This window comes from Mus pahari, chromosome 10, assembly GCF_900095145.1.
Source record: "Mus pahari chromosome 10, PAHARI_EIJ_v1.1, whole genome shotgun sequence".
Classification (NCBI taxonomy): domain Eukaryota; kingdom Metazoa; phylum Chordata; class Mammalia; order Rodentia; family Muridae; genus Mus; species Mus pahari.
The window spans coordinates 54,440,568-54,464,033 of record NC_034599.1 but is presented as its reverse complement, the minus strand read 5'-3'; the positions used below and the strand labels follow the sequence as shown (position 1 = coordinate 54,464,033).

Sequence of the window (23,466 nt, the reverse complement as noted above, 5' to 3'; positions counted from 1 at the left end):
ACGAAAGAGTTCTTTCGGTGCAGAAGTGAAGTCTTAGATCACGGTTCCAGGTTAGAACCCAGGCATGGCTAGGTGGGAGTGAAAATTCCTGAAGAATTTTTCTCTAGCAGGTGGTCACTCCATTCCTGTAGAAATGGCACGACAGAGGCAAATCCTACCGGCCAATCAGGTCCCCAAAGCACCTGCTGAGGGACTGAAGGGCAGCAGTTAAGGACCAAGATTGGCCCTGCCTTTCAAAGGCTTCAGTACCCAGAATGCTGGAAGCCGATACCTGGAACCTCTTCCTTGCCTCTGCAGACCAGGTTAAGACACCTGCAACCAGCAGGGGGCAGCCTGCATCCACAGCTTGACAGTCCTCTAAGACAGTTCCTCTTAGAGGATACCAGGTCACACCCTCCTCCAGGGCTCCTCCCCAGGGCTTCACTTTCCAAATCAGCTGTGTCATTCACTTGAAGATGCTATGGGCTGACAACAAGGAGGGGGCAGTGGGAGACTGGCTGCACGATTTTGGATTTGTCCAGACCCCTCAGAAACAGGTCCTTCAAATTCAACACCTTGCTGTGAGTTCGGGGGTGTGGTAATCTCAGAATTTGGGAGGCAGAAGGCTCAGAAATTTCAAGGACAATATATAAATCAAGTTCAAGGCTAGCCTGGCTCACATGAAACTCTTGCCTCAAAAAGAGAATCAAAACACTTTATCACAGTGCCTGAACCATAGTATTTGTTCAATAGTACACAAATAGTGGGTCAAGGAAATTTAAGAAACCAGGAGGAGAGTAGAGCAGAGGCTCAGGAAAGTGACCGCTGGGACCAGGCTGAATCTGGAACTCCCCTAAGTTCCCATAGCATCTTCTTCCACATACAGAAAGAAGCATTGGAAGGGATACAAAATGAAGTGTCCTTTCTGAGGACAGACATGTGGGAGAACTGGCGAAGCACTGCTTTTAACCTGTACAATCCAGGAACAGGTCCTGAGTCTAACTGGTGGTGACCTAGGGCCATTCATTCGATTTTCTTTTTACACAAGCAACCCAAGCCGATTAGAGAAAATGCCACATAGATCTTTATTGAACACCAGTGCCAGCACCAGCCTCCTTCTCTCTAGTCACAGGGGCACATGGGCAAGGGGCAGTCCCCCCTGGCCGGGACCTGCTCTCTTAAGGCCAGCACCCTCCTGGGTGCTCAGCGCTGCTGGCTCAAGTCTGCTCAAACTCCTGCTCACAGTAGCCTACACTGATGGGCTGGGCCTGGACTCCTCTCCTGGAAAAGAACACAAAGAAATGGAAGGTGAATTATTCAGCCTTGGACCATGGCAACACCATCTCCACAATAACCAAGAGCCTCCTTCCCATTTCAGTAAATCTCAAAATATTACTGTACCCAAGTTACTTGGTGACCTCCCTCCAAGATTCTCAAAGAGGGTACTCTATCGTGCAGGTCTCTACTCCCCCCCTCAGAGTTTCAGTTACTTTGGAAAAGAGGCCAGGGCCAGGGATGTCTGATGCTCTTGGCCCACTCAGATGTCCGCTCTTGCTTCTAATATTCAATAAGCACAGCAGTGGAAAAGACTGAGCTGGGGATTAAACACTGTCCTCGAGCTAAGGCTCGGAAGCCCTAAGAAGTGACCTTTAGGGGACCTCCAAGCACACCTTCATTATCATGACAACAACAACAACAACAACAACAAACCAAACCAACCTAATATGCTTGGAGATAACAAAATACCACCTCAATCACCCAGTGTCTTAAAGCCCACAACAGAGGGCTATCAGCCATGTCTGCTCTGCACTAGGCTAAGTTTCTAAACTATCAAATGACTGCTTACACAAGCCACAGTCAAGGGAGGTACAGGTATTCATGAGTCAGTCAGAGCTGACAGGTTCAATCTTGCTTCCTGCCGATTTTTAATAAAGTACTCAGGGGCTGTATGCTCCTAAAATGGAGACAAAAAGTTCCAACCTATGGGCTGTGATACAAATTCTACGGGATGGAGAATTTGAAAACAGTACCTGGCACAAGAAGCTTTTATAAGTTTTGGCTCTTACTCCTTTCTTCTCAGATCTGCCCATAGCCCGCTTACCTCACCAGCTCACAACGGAAATGTGACAAGCGGTTAAAGGCGAAGTCCATGTCCGTTGTCAGGTTACTGCTCCACAGTCTCTCAGCAACGGCACCCGCTCTGGGCCTGCAGGAAGCAGGGGACAGAAGCTGGGCCCTGTGTGTCTTCCTTCCCAAACTAGCTCAGCCATGAATGACACCTTGTTCAAAGCTGACAACCAGATGGGGGCTCTCAGGCAGTTCCAGGGCTCAGCTCCACCCTCATGAAAACCATCCTCATCAGCAAACAGTGATTCCAAGCTCCTCCTCTCCCAAAGACACAGGAATAAGGTTAAGCCTTAGGGCATGTTAGCTGAAAGTTAACGTGGTATACCCAGCCGTATTTGGGGAGGGTGCCGAAAAAATGCCTTTACTCTTCAGTACTAGATCCCAAGCAAGTACCCCTGGGGTCTCTATGGAACCTGTGAAGTGGGGACAATGGCCAAGCAAGTACCCCTGGGGTCTCTATGGAGCCTGTGAAGTGGGGACAATGGCCAAGCAAGTACCCCGGGGTCTCTATGGAGCTTGTGAAGTGGGGACAATGGCCAAGCAAGTACCCCTGGGGTCTCTATGGAACNTGTGAAGTGGGGACAATGGCCAAGCAAGTACCCCTGGGGTCTCTATGGAACTTGTGAAGTGGGGACAATGGCCATGCTTCTGCATACATAATGCCTTATTGGACTCACACACATAGAAGCCATGTGGGACATGAGCATCCCATGCAAAGAGAAGCATCATCTCAGTGATGCTTCCTCACCGCCTTCCTCACAGGGTGAAGCACTGGGTAGCTGGAAGGGATTGAGACTGTGAGGCACAAGCCCTACCTCAAGCCTAACCTCTTCATCCTCTACCCTACCTTCCTGGCCTCACCCCAAAATCCTTACCAGAGCCTGGGGACCAGGTTTGTGCTGTCCACATACTCTCCCCACATACAGGCCTCCCCTCCAATGACCAGAGCCTTCTGTTCAGGCGTACCTGAAGGAAAATAAAACAACAGACCGTGGTGGTGAGGCTCTCCTTCAACTATCCTTCCAATGCGACCTTCTCCTCAGAAAGGCCATCTCATTTCCTAAATTGCAATGTGTTTCTTGCCCCTCTTAACTCCCAGCCTGGATCTCAGCCCAGACTCTGGGCAGTCAACAGAGTACCCCGCTCTCACCATGAAACGCCAGGGGTTCCACTTTGTACATGTCCTTCCAGTCAGGGCCATACTTTACACGGTTCAGGTACCAGGGAGCAGACAGCAGGGCCCGGAAGCCAGCCCTGGTGATCTCTTGCATCTCCAACATATACTCTACTGGCATCTCTTCCCGCCACACCTGTATGATTGTGTCTGGCCGAACCTGTCACGAAAAGGTTAAAGGGCAGTCATGGTACAGAGTTCAGAAGACTTGAGGTTCATTCTTATGCATGGTACCCAGGCCACAGAGGGCTCCCTGCTTTCTAGCAGCAAAGGATGCTTCTGAGCTGAGGTGTTCACTACTTAACAGAGCTCCCTGCTGCTCCCCTCCCAGACCTACTGCAGCTTCCCTGTCTCTATGGAAGAAGTAATTACTAGTTGAGAGCTGAGGGGAATGGCAGTGAGGTCCAAAGAAACAGAGGATCTAAGTCTATGACTCAGAAGAAAAGCATAGCACACAAAGCCTCGGGAATCCACAATTAGATACGAGGTTCTGCTCTAAACTCCAGCAGTCACACTTTTGTAGCTCTTCTAGAGAGCTAAAGAGATGCCGCCCAGCTCTCTGACAGTAGAGCCTATTTGGCAACATGATTGGTCCCTAAGTGGTCAGGGAGGCCCGGGAGATTGAGATGGGCGCCTCTTCTCTGCCCCTGCTCACCTTCACTTTATTATCAAATACCTCCTGCCACACCACATAGCCCTTGTCATAATCAGAGACGATGTCCAGCAGCCTGGAGAGGAGAGGAGTGTCAGCAAAGTGTCACTCGGCTGTGTGTGCCAGCCCTCTAGGTGCTGAGCCTGGCAGGGCCTATCCCTGACTGGACACGAGCATCTCTGGGTCTACCGCCTGACCACTCTAAACCTGAAAGGATAGGACAAAGGGACCCTTGGGGGCAGGGAATGGTCCTAAGGACTGATTTTGGTACTGAGAGCAGACACCATTCCCCACAGAAGGTGATTCCTAACACGCCCACCCTCTTTCCTTCCTCACGTCTGGATGTAGAAGGACTCCAGCTGCTTGAAGTCAGTAAAGCCCTTTTTCTTCATGAAGGCCTGGATGTTGGGGTTGGACTTCCTGGGAAGCCAGAAAAGAGTGATGATTAGCTCTTCCATCATCCTGAAGCCATGACAACCTTCAGGTTAGTTATCCAGCCTCCTGCAACTGCCCCTTCCACCTAAAATATCAAACCACCAGGGATAGCCAAAGGTCTCCAGTCAAGCTGCAGCCATGCAAGACTGTACAGAACAGACACAGGCTAAGAAAGAAAGAAGCCTGGTCTTGAGGAGTCTCAAACCCACACAGAACGCACCTTCCATTTGCTCTCTGGATCACACTAGTCTGCCATCCTAACGGACAACAAGCCTATGACCTCTGACCTGCTGCTGATTCCTTAACCTATAGTGCCCTGTGCTCGCTTCCATGCCTTTCTCATCATGTTCCCAAAAGACCAACTTTCCTCATACCTAACTCTGGGACCTACTGCTCAGAAGCCCCTTGGCCCCTTTTGGGCACTGTAGATCTGAGAGTTTGAACTTTATGACAACATTAACTAAGTCTTGTCACAGGCATTCATGAACTAAAAAACTGCCCAATATGGGTGCTGGGTGGGAATCCAAATCTTAATCCTCAATCCTCTGATACATCAGTAAGTGCCCTCTAGCTTGCACTAGACTCTTGATTGGACTATTTTAAGCCTTTTATTTATATATATATTTATAGCCTTATTAAATGGGGACTATTTTTCTCTATCCTCCACTTTTCCAAGACAGTTCTAGGCTCAGAATGAGGATATCCATAAATACCTCAGGGATGTGAGGGAGGATGAGAAGTTCATACCAACAGCCTTGCTCCTCATATAGGGCCTCTCTGGGCTGAGACATGGCTCCCTTAGAAGTGAGTCCTTAAGTAGCAGCAGTAGGCCCATAGTGCTGACTGAGTAACCCACCCTCAGGCTGGTGCATGAAGTCTAAAAGGCTCATACCAGCAGGTGAAGTCAACTTCATCTCCTCCTAGGTGGAGATAAAAGTCCGGGAAGACAGAGCTGATCTCCAGGAAGAGTGTGCTCATGAAGTCATAGGTGCTGTTGAGACTGGGGTTCACCGGTCCAAAGGTGCCAGAGAGATGAGACCCAGAGTAGCAAGGTGTTAATAACCCAGGGGCACCTAAGTTAACAGAGAACCCACAAGTGTCACACACACACCTGCCCATGGATACTCCTGCACAGTAGGCCCTATATAGTAGTTGACTGTTCATCCACACGTGCAGTGCTGGGTACTCACAGGCATCAGTAACAACCTGTTTAGTCACAGTCAAGTAAATACAGATTTATCTACCATCTGAGACTGAGGCTGTGCTACAGGCACATGAATGTTGATGTGTACGATCTTGCCCCTACACACATTTTCCAGCATAAATCACTCAGCTCCGCAGGGCTACTGTCTGTTCTCAAGGAGACAACATGACAGCGCCCACTGACAGCCTCCCCACTCTAGCCCCCGAGGGCTGTGTCTGGGCCAGGAGGCAGCCTATTCCTATCTTTCCCAAGGTGTCATCTAGGGTTCACTCTGGGTTCCTGGATACTGAAGCAAGTGGGGGGAGCAGCAAACATGATCATGCAATGGGATCTCGGAAGGCTAGCTTCAACTTCTTCCTTGTTTTTTTATTTTGTTTTGTTTCTTTTCAGAGAGGATTTCACTGTGCAGCCCTGGGTATCATGGAACTCACTCTAGACCAGGCTGGCCTTGAACTCAGGAATTCGCCTGCTTCTTCTGCCTGAGTGCTGGGATAAAGGTATGTGCCACCCCCAAATCCCCCATCTTCTTTCATACACATTCTACCCTAGAGGTCAAACTCCTCAGAAACTACGTCAAGGTATAAAAAACCTACAGCAATGTCTGGGAAACTTTTGCTTTTGTTGGGGGTGGTGGGGCGCAGAGGCAGAAGGCAGAAGCCTGAGTCACTTATGCCTCAGGCTGGCACTGATTTTCAGATCCTCTGTGGTTTCTTAAGCATTGAGTTTACAGATGTCTACCAATATGCATGGCATCTTCCCTTACACACACACACACACACACACACACACACACACAATTTTAAGGCGTATCTGTTTTATGTATATAGATGTTTTGTCTGTGTATGTGTATCTGCAAACCAAAAGATATCAGATCCCATAGGGCTACTATTACAGATGTTTATTATCTGCCAGGTTGATGCTAGGAATTGAACCTAGGATTTCTGGAGGAGCAACCAGTTCTCTTAATTGTTGAGCCGTATCTCTCCAGCCCCATCTGCCCATAATTTTAATAGTGAAAGTCTCTGCATAAATTAAATTTTTCCTAGGAGCAGCCCCAGGCAGGAAGACTTTGGGGCTAAGACACCCTTAGGAATAACTTCTGTGGTGGGAGCTGGCTCACTTGAGCCACTTTCTTGCTTTACCTCTAGAAGGAACTTCCTCTGGGCAGGAGTTGATGGAGAACAGTTTTTCAAGAGCCAAGGCCAAGATATAAGACATCTAAGAACCAACGCCCTGGAGCCCCTCTTTTTTTTTTTTTTTTTTTTNGAGACAGGGTTTCTCTGTATAGCCCTGGCTGTCCTGGAACTCACTTTGTAAACCAGGCTGGCCTCGAACTCAGAAATCCACCTGCCTCTGCCTCCCGAGTGCTGGGATTAAAGGCGTGCGCCACCACCACCCCCACCACCTGGCCCCTGGAGCCCCTCTTTGAGCAGACCCCTCCAACTGCAGCTCTATTCTTACCTGGCCCCCAGGACAAAGTGTGGCCAGGAGTGTCAAATTCTGCCAGCACACGGATACCCCGAAGCCTTGCATATTCAATGACCTCCTTCACGTCCTGTGCTGTGTAGATGTGAGTGACAGGGTTGAAGGACCCCTGAAAGGCAGAAGATAGCCTTCAGAATCTCATTCCCTGTGCCTCCTAGGAACAGAAGATATTCAAACACCCTGAATTTTAGAACACTCCTCCAAAGCCCATGTGTACTGGGGACTTCTTCAAGAGTCTATTATGATAAAACTATGATAAAATTTCCCCAAAGTTATCCCATCTACTGCTTTCTTTTGGTGAGTGTGCATGTCTGCATGCGGCAGCACCATTGTGTGTGTTCCTGTACAACTTTCTTTTATTTTCTGAGATGGGATTTGTAATGGTTTGAATAAGAATGGCCCCCATAGGGTCATAGACTTGAATGCTTGGTTACCAGAGAGTGGAACTATTAGGCGGTGTGACCTTGTTAGAGTAGGTGTGGCCTGGTTGGAGGAAGCGTGCTACTGTGGCAGGGTGGGCTTGGAGGTTGTGGAAGCTCAAGCCAGGCCCAGTGGCTCACTCGCCTATAGATATGCTGTCTAGGTATCTAGATGAAAACTGCTCAAGCTACTTCTCCACCACCATGTCTACCTGCACGATGACAATGGACTAAATCTTTCATCTGCACGCAAGCCCCAATTAAATGCTTTCATTTATAACAGTTGCCGTGGTCATGGTGTCTCTTCTCAACAATAGAACACTGAGTAAGACCAGGGTCACTCACTGAACCTGAAACTCAGCACTGGGCTCCAGGTACCCACTCCCAGTCCCACCCTCACCAGTCCTCAGGCTGTTCAGCAGACTGCCCCGTCTTCCCAGGACAACATCTACTGCTTTATCTGAGCAATCTAACGCTAACAAGATAAATAAGAAGGAATTATGCCCATTTAACAGAATATCAAAAAACAAAACCAGGAGATATTAGCCACTGAAGGTTATAAAACAAATTAATGTGAGGACTTGAATCCTTGGGTCCTGACTTCAAAGCTGTTGCCCTTTCCCTCTGATTAGTTAGGTTGAGAACTACTGCCCTTGAGAACCTGAAGACCATGTTTGGGTAACGTGAATCATACCTTTCTGGTGAGTTCTGGGAAAGTGAAGCTCTCATACGGGAAGGAAGAGTCGTCCACCAAGTGCCAGTGGAACACGTTGAATTTATTGTATGCCATGACATCCTAGAGGTCAGAGCACAGATCAGAACCCCATACTGGGCAGACTGTTCTACATATAATAGTAAAACTTAACCTTCCTCAAGTTCCAGGAATGCATTTATATTTCTTAAAGTCAGGTCTTCCTGTGAGGAAGCATATTTCAGGGCCATCTTCCTTTCTAAAGTCCCCATGTATCTCAGAGCAACATTTCCACCTCCTCCCATCTGACGGTGAGGTCTGTTGGGAACTCAGCTGACCCATAACTTAACTCCAGAAGTCAAGGCAAACATATATGTCAGTTCCCTTGGTTCCACCAAAGGGACAAAGGAAAAGCAGCCCCATGTGGTAGATGAACAACAGCTGCACATCAGATTCAGGAGTGCTAGCAACTTCCCCAGCAAAGGCTTCAGAGCATCTTTCCTATAATCTTGACTTAATTAAAATGCAGTCAGCTGTGCCTGGCAGAGAAATCAATTCCCCCAAACAGTATAAGCAACACTGTATCCAAATCCATCTTATCCTAGAGTAGGCAGTCATCTACACTTTTCCCAGGGGCTCACAGAGTTACATAGAAATGTTCTATTATGTCCCACTACCCAGAACTTATGCATGAAATGAAGAAGGCCCTGAGGCCTGGTTACCAGTGTGTCCAGGATGCTAGACAATGGCAGGTAATGGCGAGATGTATCCAGCAGTACGCCCCGGTGAGGGAATCGAGGAAAGTCTTTAATCTTTGTCTTGTTGATAAAGAACTGTGTGGAGCAAACACTGAATACATCAGGATTCAAAGGAGCTTACCATCGGGACAGAGAAAGGAGAAAGGCTCTCCCAAGACCCCCAAAATACAATGTATGAATATTCTCCAAAATAACTATCCTTTCACTCTTCCCACCGACCTCTCCACATCAAAGTCTACAAGCAACCATCCCGTGCCAAACAAACGCCAGCACCCGATAAATGACTCAATTTACAAACTACATTTTCCTAAGGCCAGCAGGGTTATTTTCTTCAAAGCAATATGGCACCAAGATAATTGCTAATTGACCCACGGGAGCCACATTACAGTATCTCCAAACAGATCCCACCCATATTTCTCCCTAGACTCCTGCTGGGGTCAGACTTACCGTGCCCTCAGCTGATTTCCAAACAAGCTGACTGAAAGTCTCCAGACCTGTGGACAGGAGGAGAAGCAGAGTGAAGAAGGTGTGTCCACTTGGAAAAAGGTACCCCAGTGTCCTGACTACTGGGAAGGGATACCCCAATGTGCTGTTCCTAATGTTTCCCAGTGAACCATGAAAAGAGAATCACAATCCTGAGTTCAAGGAATCTGGATCCACAGCTGGGCCTCTTATGTTTCTGAGGGGGAGGCCCAGCTGCTGAGGGCTGAGGTATGAGAGGCAGCAACTACCCTCAGGGTCTGCCTAATTACCCACTCTGACTTGGATTCTACTAAGGCTCGAGTACTGGCAGACTGAGTTCAGAGTGTTGCGTGTTCTCAGCAGCTTGGGCCCTACTTTGGGAAGCAACAGAAGTTCCACAAAATATCCCGAGTATCCAGAGTTCAAGATAAAAGACTCCATGAGACCTCAGTGGTTAGGCAGGACCTGTAAAGCACATTCCTGTATACTGTCTGGGTCTCTTCCCACTTGGAGTGGGGTCTCAAATCTGTAGCCTTGCACCTTTTGTGCAAGTGAGCAGAGGATAGAGTGGGGGTTGTGTATTTTTTCTTCAAAGTATATAGGACTGCCAGTGGAATAACAAAATCTGAGAATGAGTCACAACCTTGGCCTCCTAAGAGCACATATTACAGGCGTGAGCCACACCCAGCTTTCTTTCTCTCTCTCTCTTTTAAAGAGATGGCTGGTGGTCTAGCTCTATTACCCAGAATGAACTCCTGGGCTCAAGTAATATTCCTGCTTTGGCTTCCTGAAGAGCTGGAACTATGAGCCTGACTAGCATGCCTGGGTTAACTTTCCTTCTTAAAGACTTCCCAACTGTGTACTGAGTGAGCAGGACAGTGTCTGCGACAGGGTCTACGCTCACTGCCACATCTGCTGCAGCAGCAAGTCACTCACAGCTGCATGATGAGCAGACACTCCCATTAGCTCCTAATTTCCTAAGTGTCATCTCCTTCCCCACCACGTTACCTCGGAGAGCGCCCCAGACAGTCTCAGAGGCGAGTAAACACTGGTCATCATCAATGGTTAGGGTGTCTGAAATGACAAAAATTAGCATGTGAACCAAGCATTCTGTGTCAATCTCTGAATAAACAAGAAAGCAGACCAACAGGACTGAGGACAACACAGGGGGTAAGATGTCAGCAATCACAGGGAACTGAGTTTGGATTCTTGTATACCTGGAAGAGCCAGACTCAGTGGCACACAAAACTGATGTGCTGGAGGACGGGGGAGGCAGGGTGGAGACACACAGATCCCAGGAGCTTATGAGCCAGCTAGTCTAGTGAAATAATGAGCTCTGGGCTCAGGAGAGATACTATTTAAAAAAAACAAAACATAAGGTGGAGAGTGACTGAGGAAGACACCGGATACAAAGGTCTGGCTTTCATAATGCACACACACAAGTGCACATATGAACAAATATACATATTTCACACATACAAATGAATCAACAAATCAGCAAACATCCAAACAGCAGGGCGGGCACCACCTAGCTCTGTAGGCCTGGCCACTGATGCATGTGGTTCACACTAGGCAGGGTCCACTGCAAAGCACCATCCAGTCTGCTGGTTAAGTTTCCCCATAAGAATCCTGAGATTCTTCCTATGAGCTTTTTGCCTTTGTGACCACCTTGTGACCGCCCTTTCCTCCAGGCCTCAGCCAGTTTACCCAAGAATCTGAGGAAGATTCCAATACTCTAATACTCACATTGGACATTTCAAAGCCACAAATCTGTTGCTCAGGACTAATGACTTAGCTTCACTGCAGTATAAATGACCCCAAAGGTTCTCGCTCCAGTATCAAATGTCCTTGAGAAAACCCATCAAAGTGTCCATGTCTCTCTTTCTCTCTCTTTTCTCTTTTTCGAGACAGGGTTTCTCTGTGTAGCCCTGGCTGTCCTGGAACTCACTCTGCAGACCAGGCTGGCATTGAACTCACAGAGATCACCTTGCCTCTGCCTCCCGAGTGCTGGGATTAAAGGTGTGTGCCACCATGCCTGGTTATGTGTTAACCAGTCCCTTGTTCAGTCCAAAAGACAAGTGTTCCATGGGACTTAATGTCTGTGTGACATTTTCTGTGGGTCTTGACACTTGGTGAGCCCCAGTCCCTAAGGTCATTCAGCAGCAGCCCAGTCCAGGGCAGCTGGAGGGACAGTCCCAGACAAGACCTTGCTTTGAAGACAGGGAACAGAATGGTACTTACAATTTTCTACTGACTCCAAATTAGGAAACTCATTACATTCAGCTGTGACGACAGAGACCGCCAGAATGTTCTTCCCCAACGTTTGCTGTTTTTCTGTGAAGACAAAGTAAGTTCAATGGACTGACCTGCCCCCCCCCCCCCCCCAAGCAACAGGCAAACCCACAGCTCTCTAGGAAGGTTCCTAGCTCTATCCCTCTGAAAGGGACGGCATTTACCCTTGGCACAGGCCCTGCCTAGGTCTGGTTAGCTTTTGCTCAGCCTGTGTTCCCACTTCCCACAGCAGCCTGCTCTGACATGTCTGAACGAGCTGGCACCTCTCCCTATCAGTTTCTTCTGTGGAGCCCCAAGCACAGTTCTCAAGTCTCAACAGCAGCTGCTCTCAGAGGCTTCTGCTGTGCAGTCCCTGCTGAGTGGCAGACTCTGCTGCTACTCGGTCACCACATAGGAAGTTACAACGCAAATTAACTAAGTCACAGAATTCACTAACATTTTCCACCCCCCAAAAACATTTTTCTATGATCAATTTGTTTTGAAACAGAATCTTGCTTTGTAGCCCTAGCTGGTTCCGAACTTGCTATGTGGACCAGGCTGGTCCCAAACTTAGGGAAATCCTCTTGCCTCTGCCTACTGAGGGCCAGGATTATCATTAGGAAGCTGTCACACCTAAGGTTCACATCTGGATGTGGATATGTGCATCTACCTCACTGTAGACTAGGACACTGTATGTAGCACTGCTTTTCCAAGTTCCCCATAAAGGAGTTCCCTCTTTGATAAAGCCCACAAGGTAAGGCACAGATGGAACAGTCGCCAGGAGGTCCCCACGATGAGGAAACTAAGCCCTTGGGAATGGCGAGGCCATCAGCCTATCCCGCTTGTCCTGTCCCCAGCAGGTTCTCTGGGTAAATCTCTGCTCTCAAAGGCAAAGCCATTCTGCATGAGCCAATCCACTCCGCAATGCTGACTATAGACTCCAGGTCATGCAGATACAAATGCCAAAGCATTTTTCTCCCTCTTTTCTAACCTCTGTGGATTTCAGAGTGGTCTGATATTATTATTATTGTTGTTGTTGTTGTTGCTGCTGTTGCTGCTGTCTATTTTGTTTTGTGAGAAAGTACTGCCCAGGTTAACCTCAAACGTATAGCAATCCTCCTGTCTCAGTCTCCTGAGTGCTAGGACTTCAGGCAGGTCCCACCACACCCAGCTTGCAAAGTAGTCTGATTTTACTGCCTTAGCTGAATGAACCTTCTCTCTGCTCTTTCCTGGAGCTGTTTGTATGCAGCTCCCTACAATTCCCTTAACACCCTTCAAACTACGATGTCAGAGGATACGTGGCAGAAGGCAAGGAGAGTCTTCAGAACCAGAGAAACCCCAAATGTCACCTGTCTCCAAGCAGACCGGACCTAAGTACCACACACAAGCCTTGTGAAAAGAGCCAAACCAGAGACGCTGGGCTTTGCCACGTGTCTACGCCTCAGCTCTCGGGATGCCAGTCAGTCAAAGTTGAGTTCTCCTATCCCACCAGAATCAAAGGTCTCTTCCCTAACTCTAATCCCCAACCCACTAATTCCTACTTAAACCTCTTGGGGAAAAGGAATTTAACTCAGACCTGCCGATACAACTCTGTTCTTCAGAGTCCTCCTAAGCTGTATAGCCGGAGGAGCTGCCTCTCTAACACACAGCTACAAATCCACCACGCTAGAGTCTGGTGACAGACTGTACCTCTCTGTGTGAACGAATAAACCCACCTCCTTAAGCCTTTCTTATCCCAGAATGTCACATGGCCCCAGTGTGACTTCAGAATGCTCCTGTGTCCACAGTCAACACGGGAGGGGAGGTCCTAGGCCTCCCGGTCATCCTCTTGGTCCTAGGTCTGCCCAGTGAGAAGTCGCAAGTCACCCACATTTATTTACCATGGCCACTGTCCTGATGAAAAAATGGAGTCAGGTTGAAAACTCCAGGCTTGTCTGAGCCAGCACTTGGAAAGCAGGAAAACTCCTATTTTTTGTTAAATATCCTATTTAAATATTTGCTGTATATAGGCTGGGTGAGGGGAATGTGTCACAGACTCTTTTGGAGACCTTGAGCAGGAAAGCCTTTTTCCCAGAACAATGGCTCTTAGATAAGGCTCCTTCTCCAGTAACATGGCAATGAATCCTAGCACTCCCAGGACTGCCAGGTTTTGGGCTGATAAAAGTCAGTGCCAAGGCCTGGATTAAACAAGCGCCCAGAGGGAGGGTCTGGGGGAGATGACAAAACAAGAAGGACAGTAGGTTATCTGGAAGGATGTAAACACTGTGTCACCACTTGTTTTCCACCTCTATGCTGCCACTGTGCCAGGCTCTGAGGAAAGCAGGAAACAGGAATTGGTACAGCTGCCTCTACACTCACCACTCCTGACACCAAGACTGAGGTGTGGGAGGCTGGGCATGGTAAAGAGTCCACACAGCCAGCAAACCCCGGGGGCACCAGGCCATGAGGTCAGCTGGAAGAACAGGAAGCTGTGATGTCTCAGGTGCCCAGCAGCAGCATAAGCAAGCTTGCTTAGGGCTGGGACAGCTGGTTCTGCAGTGGCCAAACCCAGCAGGTCTTGGGCTTCCACAAACAATGTCAGGGTGGGACCACATTCCTGCTCCTAAGACCTCATTCATGACTGCAGATGGACAAAGTTCTTCAGGGTCCTACGTCATGTCCTCTACCTCTGACCTTGCTCAGCATCCTGCTTTCACCAGCTTAAACGAAATGTTCTCTTCTTTGGGTTCAAAAAAAAGTTTGTATCCTTTTCTAACTGAAGTAGCTAAAAAAGTAAAATAGTCCAAAGGTATCTGAATATTAAAACCATGAGCACTGTACCCCGTCCTCGGTCCTCTTGGCCAACCCCCACTCTTAAAAGTTCACCTTCAAGTTCACCACCGACATGGAAGTCTGACAACAAGGGCCTTTTCATCATACAAGTCCTATGGAGGAAGTTTCTCTGGACTCTATTACACAGCTTCTCCACTTCCTGTCTGTACTTCCTCTCCCGCCCCCCCCCCCCCCCGTTTCCTTCCTTGCTGGGCAGATACACAGGTATAATGGCAACAAATACTCTCAATAGCCTGCCTGTCATACCCAAGGAACAAAATCCTTAATCCCGATCAACTTCATATCTGCCAGCTGTGCCTCAGCCCTGGTTTTTGCAACTCCCTGGGCCTTGGGGGAGAGATGCAGAACAGCAGGACTGGGTTACTCTAAAAATCTATCCAGGTTCTTGAGGTTCCTGTGTAAGTCTTCAGGGACTGGATTGATGGCTCGGTGGTGAAACCCTTACTGTAGAAGCATGAGAAACTGAGCTCCAATCCCTAGCATGTGCTGGAAAAGCCAGCAGACCTGTGATCACAGGTGTGGGAGCAAAGACAGGAGAATCTTGGAGGCCTGCTGGCCAGCCAGCCAGCCAAATCAGCGAGTTCTACATTCAGTGAGACCCTGTCTGAAGAAGAGGGCAACCGCCAACGACATGTGCCATCTATCTCTGACCTCTACCAGCACATGCACAGACACAGACCACACATACATCAAACAACAACAAAACCCAAGAAAGCTGTCTCCTACACCCTCTATTGCCCCCCCTCTATTCTCTGGAACATCTACTTCAAGCCTGTGCCACCTTCCTCAAGACTATACCTGGTTGCACCTCCCTTACTTCAGCAGCTTGAGAGCTCCGTTTCACTTTCCTTTCCTTTCCCACTTGCAGAACACCTGCCACACTGCACCTGACTTTACTTTCTTCTCTCTCTCCTTTATGGAAGACATTTATTTCCCGTCGTCTGTATTCTAGACCTCCCCTCAGGCTCCTCTCATATAAATTATCTTCAAGTGATTTCTTCCCACTGCCTCTTTCCTTCCAGCACGAAAGTATTTGCCAGGGGCTGGAGAGATGGCTCAGCGGGTAAGAGCACTGACTGCTCTTCCGAAAGTCCTGAGTTCAAATCCCAGCAACCACATGGTGGTTCACAACCATCCATAATGAGATCTGATGCCCTCTTCTGGAATGTCTGAAGACAGCTACAGTGTACTTACATATAATAAATAAATAAATTAAAAAAAAAAAAAAGTATTTGCCATCTTCCCGGTCTCAAGTGCACATCATCTTAAACACCCACTCTTACTCTGGTTTTCCTGCCTTAGAGGACATGAAGAGAAAATGGTCTGGGCGGCTGGGACTGAACTCCAAAGTCAGACAGATTGAAATTTAAATACTGATGGTAGCTCTTTTTACTCTAAGGTCCTGGGCAGGCTATTCACTGAATTGTGGCTTCTCATCTGTAAAACAAGGATCATCACAGCATCTATCTTACCAGGTAGATAAAAGGAAGATAAATCTGTGAACATTTCTGGCCCATGGTAACTAACACATCTGCATCTGCTTCATCTTCTCTCTGTAGCCTCTGCCTCACCCTCACCCACGCTTCTCACTACTCTATCTCTATGACCCAGCTTTCCTAGACATACTCCTGAAAATGACGTCACCAAAATTCTGTGGTTCTGTAACTAAATTCATGGGGGCCTTTTCCAGTTCATTTATTTATTCATCACACATTCACTCAATATTTATTGAGGGCCTACTAAGAGCAAGGCTTATTTGCTAAGTGCTAGGAATTCAGCAGTGATCAAAATGAACAAAACAAAACAAAACAATCCCTGCTGTCAGGAAGATGCTGCGGTCCCAGAGACCACTCTCTTCTTCCTGGATGTCAAGCATCCTTGACAAAGCTTGAACTGAAACGAAGCTTCCTCTGGTAGCAAAGGGCTTTAATCCCAGCACTTGGGAGGCAGAGAAAGGTGGACCTCTGAATTCAAGGCCAGCTTGATCTACATAGTGGGTTCCATGCTAGTAGGGACTGCACAGTGAGACCCTGTCTCAAAAAGAAAACAATCTTCCATTGACGTAGGGGGTCTCTGCTCTCCTGGTCTTCTCCTACCTCCTTGAACATGACCATTTTCTGTGATGCCAGCCTTCTCTCCTCCTCTGTGGGGCTTTTGGGGCCGCTGCTAGGGATTTGGCAGGAACTTGACATTGGGCTAGGGCTAGGAAGTAGGCTCAAGAGGAGTACAGCTGAGGAAAGTGCTCTTGTGTCTTGCTGGGTCTTGATGAGACTCTGAATACAGTAATCACGTGACCTTTGTTTATGCTTTGTTTGCTCCTTAACCACTCTGTTTATGCCTTAGGAATGACCATATTCTGTTTATGTACCCAGAATAATATAAAAGCAGACTGGAAAAAAATTAAACCTGCTTCAGCCTCAGCACAGGCTGGAGTCATGTTATAGTGTTGTCTGATTGTCTTTTTCTTTTTAATCCTCCCTCCCTCCCTGGAGAACCAGTTGACTGACAGTTGGCTTGGTCACTCCTTGTTTTATAGCCTCCTTGGACAACATCTCTACTCCCACAATAAGCTCATGACTTCCAACTCTGTTTTTCTAGGCCAGCCCCTCTGTAGAGTTCTACAACTGTACACCTCTGGCTCAGCTGTCTCAAGAACCCCTGGATCTTCAGTGCAGAAGGGAACTCTTTCAGCTGAGCCTCTCTCTCTGATAATAGCATATAGTCATCTAAAAAACATCCCCCTGAACACTTTCCACCAAGTAGATTACAGACCCACTCACTCAAAACAATGTTACATGTTAAACATTGTCCTAAGTTCTAAAGGCTCAATGGTTAAACAAAAAAAATCCAATTAAGTCCTATAAGTATAACAATCAACAACTCACCCTCAGTTCAGTCTGTTGTACTCTCCCACATAAAAAACCACCCCGGTGCTCCCTCCCCACCGCCACCTATTCTTCATTTCAATTTGCTACCTTCCAGGATCTCTTGGCATAACATCTGATCATGACAATCCCCATGTAAAACCTCCTAATGGGCCTGGGGAGGTACTGGGAGACAGACCACTTGCCCAGCATCATCAAGATCATGAAGTTCAAGATTTGATCACCAGTACCAAAAACAAACAAACAAACAAAAAGATCCTTTAGTCTAATAGTGCTCCACCTTTTTCAGGTGAAGCCCAGGGGCCATGGGATGATCTGAAGGCTCATCCTCTTTCTTGCTCTATTCAGGAATTCTCATCATAGCAGAGTGAGTTCTTCCCAGAACCCTGGAATTATCCTGTCTTACCCATACTTTTCTCGTCACAAATTGCTTCCTGCAATTAAAACAAACTTGGCATTTCTTCCACACTTGTTGGGCTGAGAAACAGTTCTGCTTTTCCTCTTATATAAAACTGTTTGGGCCGTTCCCCCACCCTTGCCTAAGAGCTTCCTATGTGACCATGGAGTACAGACATTTTTCGTAACACTTATCTTAATATAAGCTGGCTATCTCCTCACCTAGGCTGTGAGTTCCTCAACAGCAGGGACCAATCTGTGTCTTTGTATTCCCAGTGCCTGATACACGGTAGTCATTCAATAAGTATTTGCTGAAAAAATGAATGATGCTAGAATTAAAATATGCACATTTAATGCTATGAATGCATAGTGACTGTGCTACATATGGTAAACAGTTAACCTAGAGTCTTTTACACACCAAAATCTAGTATTTCTGAAGTCCCAAGGCTAGGGAAAGGTTACTAAGAGCAGACCAAGGCTTATACAAAGCACCTTTTCAGACACTCTCTGAAGGACTCGGGGGTGTAAATCAAAAGCTTTTATTAGGCCCTTCCACATCTCTGCAAGGGAAAATTTGCCACATGTAGGTCACCTGGAAACTATAAACCTTCACCTTAGTACAAAACCATTTCCCTTCACCCAGCTCGCTCTTTCCCAAATCAAAGCACTCCCATGTCAGGCACTGGATACAAAACCCTGGCAATGCAGAGAAAATGAACAGGGTTGTATTATAAAGCGGCATTTGGTTTGGCCCCTTGAGGACACCTCCCCACTCCTTACTGCCTACCCCGCCCTGTAGGCTCTGGCATTCTAAACTGACATGGTCTGTTCTATGAGCACTGTTCTCCCTCATCCTCCTGTCCACTCATCACACTCCAGCCTCCCACTAAGACACATGGAGCACTCAGTGTGCGTCACCAACGAGTCTGAGTGCTGGGGCAGTTAAAGGAACAGCCTGCCTTGGTCCCTGCCTTGAGGAGCTCACAGTGTAGTGGGAGAGACACTCGATTACTAAGCCCTGTGGTGAGCTAAGGCAGACACAGCCCAACTACCTCCAGAGAGGTAAGAAGGTTTAGCATCAGAAAAGCCTCCTGTATATGACCTGGAAGCATGACTTGTGTTTGCAGAGAGGCCTTCTGCAGCATGAAACATATGCGGGGTAACGAGGGTGGGCAGGGCCACTCCAGACAACTTTTGCTCTTAGATTCCTTTTTAGGTACATGAGCGTTTGCTTGCACACATGTCTGTGTGCCATGTGCACGCCTGGTACCCACGGACGTTAGAAGGGGTGTTAGGTTCCCTGGGGGTGGAGTCACAGACTGAATAGCCACAGTGGAGGTGCTGGGAACTGAACCTGGGCCTCTCTCTGCAAGGGCAAGGAGCCATCTTTCCAGCCTCCTATCCAACAGCTGTCTCAGACGCCGACTGCCCTGAGCTGGGAACTTCCTTGATGCTGATCTCAGCCAGGCTGACCCAAGAAACTTCACCTTCCAGATGGGACTAACATTCCAGAGGTGCACCCCCACCCTCTGGAGAAACCAATGCTCACGAGCACTTTCCCCGCAGCCCATCGTTTGTGGTAAAAATCAGATTTTCCATTTTTCTGCACACATTAAAAATCTGACCTGTCCCTTTCAATGCCATCACTACTAGAAAAAGAACATCTCCCCCAAATTCTTGATCCCAGGAGAGAACTTTAGCCAACAAACTCTTCTGGTGTGTCTGAGAACAGCAACAGTGTACTCATATACATAAAATAAATAAGTTAAATAAAATTTTAAAAACAATGAACATTCAAACAAAGCATTTCCACATTAACAACTAATTCTAAGCATTGTTCAATCACTAGCCATATTCTTTGTATGCCATTTAGTAATTTTTCAGTGTATCACCATGCCTGGCTATTTATTTTTCTTTTCCCTTCCTTCCTTCCTTCCTTCCTTCCTTCCTTCCTTCCTTCCTTCCTTCCTTCCTTCCTTCTTCTTTCTTTCTTTTTTTAGATTTATTTATTTATTTCATGTATGTGGGTATACTGTCACTGTCTTCAGACACACCAGAAGATGGCATCAGATCCCATTACAAATGGTTGTAAGCCACCATGTGGTTGTTGGGAATTGAACTCAGGACCTCTGGAAGAGCAGCTAGTGAGTGCTCTTAACCTCTGAGCCATCTCTTCAGCCCTAGTTATTTTTCTTTTATTGCTTTATGAAGCTCTTTTTAGATTTTCAACCTTTCCTGCTTTATTTATTTAAGTCTAGTGCTCTTTCTACCACTGATGGAATCCCAAGGAATTAGCCTTATCTTTTTAAGATGCAAATATTTGGCCTGTTTTGTCCACTTTTTCTTTTTATGCTGTTTTTCAGGGGTCGATGTTTTCAAACAAGGTAATGTTATCCTAGACTGGCTTCAGACTTGGGTAATCTTCCTGTCTTGGTCTCCGAAATGAGGGACTACAGATATGTCACATGTCCTCTTGTTCTTAACTTTACAATTCCTTTTAGTTTTCATATAGCAAATATAAAAGTTTTTTCTTTATTTTTTTTCCCTATTGCTTAGAAAGGCTTAGAATTGCAAATTCCCTTTAATGCTCTTATCTTAGAGATTTTGATCTTTAGATATTTAATCTATCTGGAATTTATGTTTGGCAACAAGTAGAGTTTACTTTTTCCAAATGGACAACTATTCATCCTTATATATGCATTGATGGATCATCTCTTCACTTTGGACTGGAAAAACAGTCTTTAGCAATATGTTAAGTCCCCACACAATATACTCTTGAGCACACATTAAGATTCCACATTAAGTCTTGCTGGTCTGTCTCCCTGGCAATTTTATGGTCCAAAAACCATATAAGCCCCTCTGGCCCTTTCATGCTACACTCCCTTCCTATAAGGTCCTCCTTCTCTCCATCACCTGCACTACACTCACCTTTGCACATCCTTCCATGGCTACTTAACGCCTGCTATCATCAGCTCTTTTCACTTCCTCCTTAACCGCAGCCCTGTTCTTTCCAGGAGAATGCCACTTGCCCTACACGTAGCTCTGAGAGGAGGCGGCATCTCTCTCCTGCTGGAGTTGAGACTCGGTGCTGCTTCTGACCATCTCCCCAGATGACCCATGCTTGTCTTCTGTGACTCAGGCCATCTAGCTGTGGAATCTTGAGTCTCTCCTGCCACAGCACCCTGTCATTTCCTAGGCACTTTGGTGTTTACACCTTGTGCCCGGGAGTCTTGTGGCTGTCAGATGATCTGGACACTCAGAGGAAGAACCCACATTCTGGTTTAGTGCTTTCCCAGTAATATCAGTAACATCCTCCTCAAACAGCCTCCAGCCATTGGGAGCCACTGGGAGTTAAATCTTCCTGTCTCTGGAACCACACAGCTGGCTGTCTGCTACAATTCTGTGTACTAGACACACCCACAATCAGACTTACAGTCAATCAGGCTCATAGGTCCCTCGGTCAATTCTTTCTCTTTCCACTCCTTAGCATTTTCCCTTTTCCTCCTCTATCTTTGTGCATTGGCCTCGACATATGAGAGCAAATGCTCACACTGCTAAGTGGCAACTATGGGAGTCCTCCTCAGCCTTCCACCCCCACCCTAACTCTAGACTTCCGAGCGCATCATGTCTGAAACCCCTGCCTGGGCAGTCCAGAAAGGCTATGTCCCTGCAGCCACCAACCAGCCCAGCTACAGTCATTACTAACCACCACAAAAACTGCCATCCCTGCCTCCAAGCGTAATTACCACAGATGGCCCCAGGCCACCAACTTGGTGAAATGCTACCTGTGTAATAACACTTGCTGGCCTTCCTAATGCTCCTGCTTACTAGTGCTCACTAGGTGACTAATGACTCTTTTCAGAACTTGCTGTCCCACCTGAGATCTGTGCAAATCAACTACAATGACCTTGAGTGTCTTGAATGAGGCTTAAAAAGGCTTCTTTCCCAGGGGCCTTTACCACAAGATGTTTTCCAACATCCAAGAAAAGCTTCTCCAAATGTACCTTCCCCACATCCTTACACTTGGGTCATGTCCTCCTCTTCTGCATTCTTCAAATATAACAGAAAAAAAATTACACTTTATTGTATGTGTTTATCCTCATTTTCAGGGACTGTAATTTTTTCACACCACTGGCCTCAAATTTACTATGTAGCTGAGGAAGACCTTGAACTTGAGGTCCTGCTGCCTCCACTTACTGAGTATTGGGATTATGTGCGCCACACACCCACTACGTGCACACAAACCCAGAGCTTTGTGTGTGCTCAGCAAGCACTCTACTATGTCAGCTACATCCCCAGACTGTAACTGTAAATTACTTAGGGATGAGAGCAGATTGATTAATATAGTCTTTGAACTTATCACTATTAACTAATTATAGTTGATTAATAAGCACTGATTGTAGTAAAGATGGAAGCAAAGAGGGAGGCTAGAAATACTTTTGGGAAGTGATAAACGCAGCAGAGAAATAACACTCATTGACTGAATGGTAATGAAAAGCAGTCAGATGTTAGACAGTTTCTATTTGAAGTCACTAACACGAAGATATAATCAGAGCTTCATTTCCCCCCCAACTGACTAATTGTCCTGACAAAGATCTTCGTGAGCACTTGTAAGGTGGCCATGAAGAGAGGAAATCTTGATAGACAGACAGATCTAGATGGAATCCCTGGCCAGAGCCCGGAGCTGTGTAACAATGACAGTCACTCTGCTACAGTTCTGCAGACAGGAATAACACTGACCCACAGAGGAGGCTGACAAAACATGCCAGGTCTTAAGGGCCTGCCACTCAGTACACACTCATTTCCTTGCCCTTTCCAAAGTCAGTTTTGCCACAGCAAATCCTATTATGTGGCACTTACCCAGAGGAGTCCTGGGAGTGGGTGCCTTTGAGTGTAACAAGCAATTTCAAGGGCTTCTTCCACTGTGTGTGATGACACACATGGCAAACAGCCTGACAGCTCCAACACTCAAAGGGACATAGACTCAAACTCCTAATCTGACCAACCTAGGCCTGCAGTCTCAGTCAAGGGAACACAGCCATGCACGTGTGCTCTTGGCTCCTCTGCTGTAACATCAAGGATGAAGAGTAGGGAGCGCTGAGGGTAGCACTGTGTACCTGATAAGCAGGCTCCCCCATTTTTGCCCCAAGTTTTACAAAACCAACAGGCTGCTTACTGACTGCTGAGCTGCTGAGCACCCCCACTTCCTGCACTTGAGCAGACAAGTCCAAAAAAGGAATTCCAGCCACACTCTTGCCTGACCAATCGTCACACCACTATTAACTGGGGAAACTTGAAGTCATAACTTAAGACAGAGGCAAAAGCACAGAGAGAATAACTCCTGGGCATGATGGTATTTGCTACAGCAAGGAACAGAGAAGAAAATTTAATCTGTTTCTCTTAAGACCATGAACTTTTGTTGTTGTTTTTTTTTGTTTGTTTGTTTTGTTTGTTTTTTGTTTTCAAGACAGGGTTTCTCTGTGTAGCCCTGGCTGTCCTGGAACTCATTCTGTAGACCAGGCTGGCCTCCAACTCAGAAATCCTCCTGTCTCTGCCTCCCAAGTGCTGGGATTAAGGGCTTGCGCCACCACACCCGGCGCTTCTCTCGGATTGTTAATAGTTCTACAATAGAGGGGGAAATCTCCTTAATCAGACTGGTCAAACATGTGTGTGTGTGTGTGTGTGTGTGTGTGTGT

The 23,466-nt window shown here is 47.1% G+C and overlaps 1 protein-coding gene across 1 annotated transcript in view; it reads right to left on the bottom strand.

The window, feature by feature from the left end:
- Positions 1 to 1,046: 1,046 nt before the first annotated feature.
- Hexa (hexosaminidase subunit alpha) overlaps positions 1,047 to 23,466 on the bottom strand; it is a 25,198-nt gene continuing 2,778 nt past the window's right edge. Inside the window, exons 2-14 of the mRNA XM_021206924.2 lie at positions 11,628 to 11,720; positions 10,395 to 10,460; positions 9,372 to 9,418; positions 8,889 to 8,999; positions 8,170 to 8,271; positions 7,033 to 7,165; positions 5,260 to 5,440; positions 4,269 to 4,352; positions 3,936 to 4,008; positions 3,257 to 3,440; positions 2,982 to 3,072; positions 2,081 to 2,185; positions 1,047 to 1,260 (exon numbers count right to left, since the gene is read on the bottom strand). Of these exons, the coding sequence (XP_021062583.1) occupies positions 1,197 to 1,260; positions 2,081 to 2,185; positions 2,982 to 3,072; positions 3,257 to 3,440; positions 3,936 to 4,008; positions 4,269 to 4,352; positions 5,260 to 5,440; positions 7,033 to 7,165; positions 8,170 to 8,271; positions 8,889 to 8,999; positions 9,372 to 9,418; positions 10,395 to 10,460; positions 11,628 to 11,720 (1,334 nt within the window). The 3' untranslated portion in view covers positions 1,047 to 1,196. The remainder of the gene's footprint in view (positions 1,261 to 2,080; positions 2,186 to 2,981; positions 3,073 to 3,256; positions 3,441 to 3,935; positions 4,009 to 4,268; positions 4,353 to 5,259; positions 5,441 to 7,032; positions 7,166 to 8,169; positions 8,272 to 8,888; positions 9,000 to 9,371; positions 9,419 to 10,394; positions 10,461 to 11,627; positions 11,721 to 23,466) is intronic.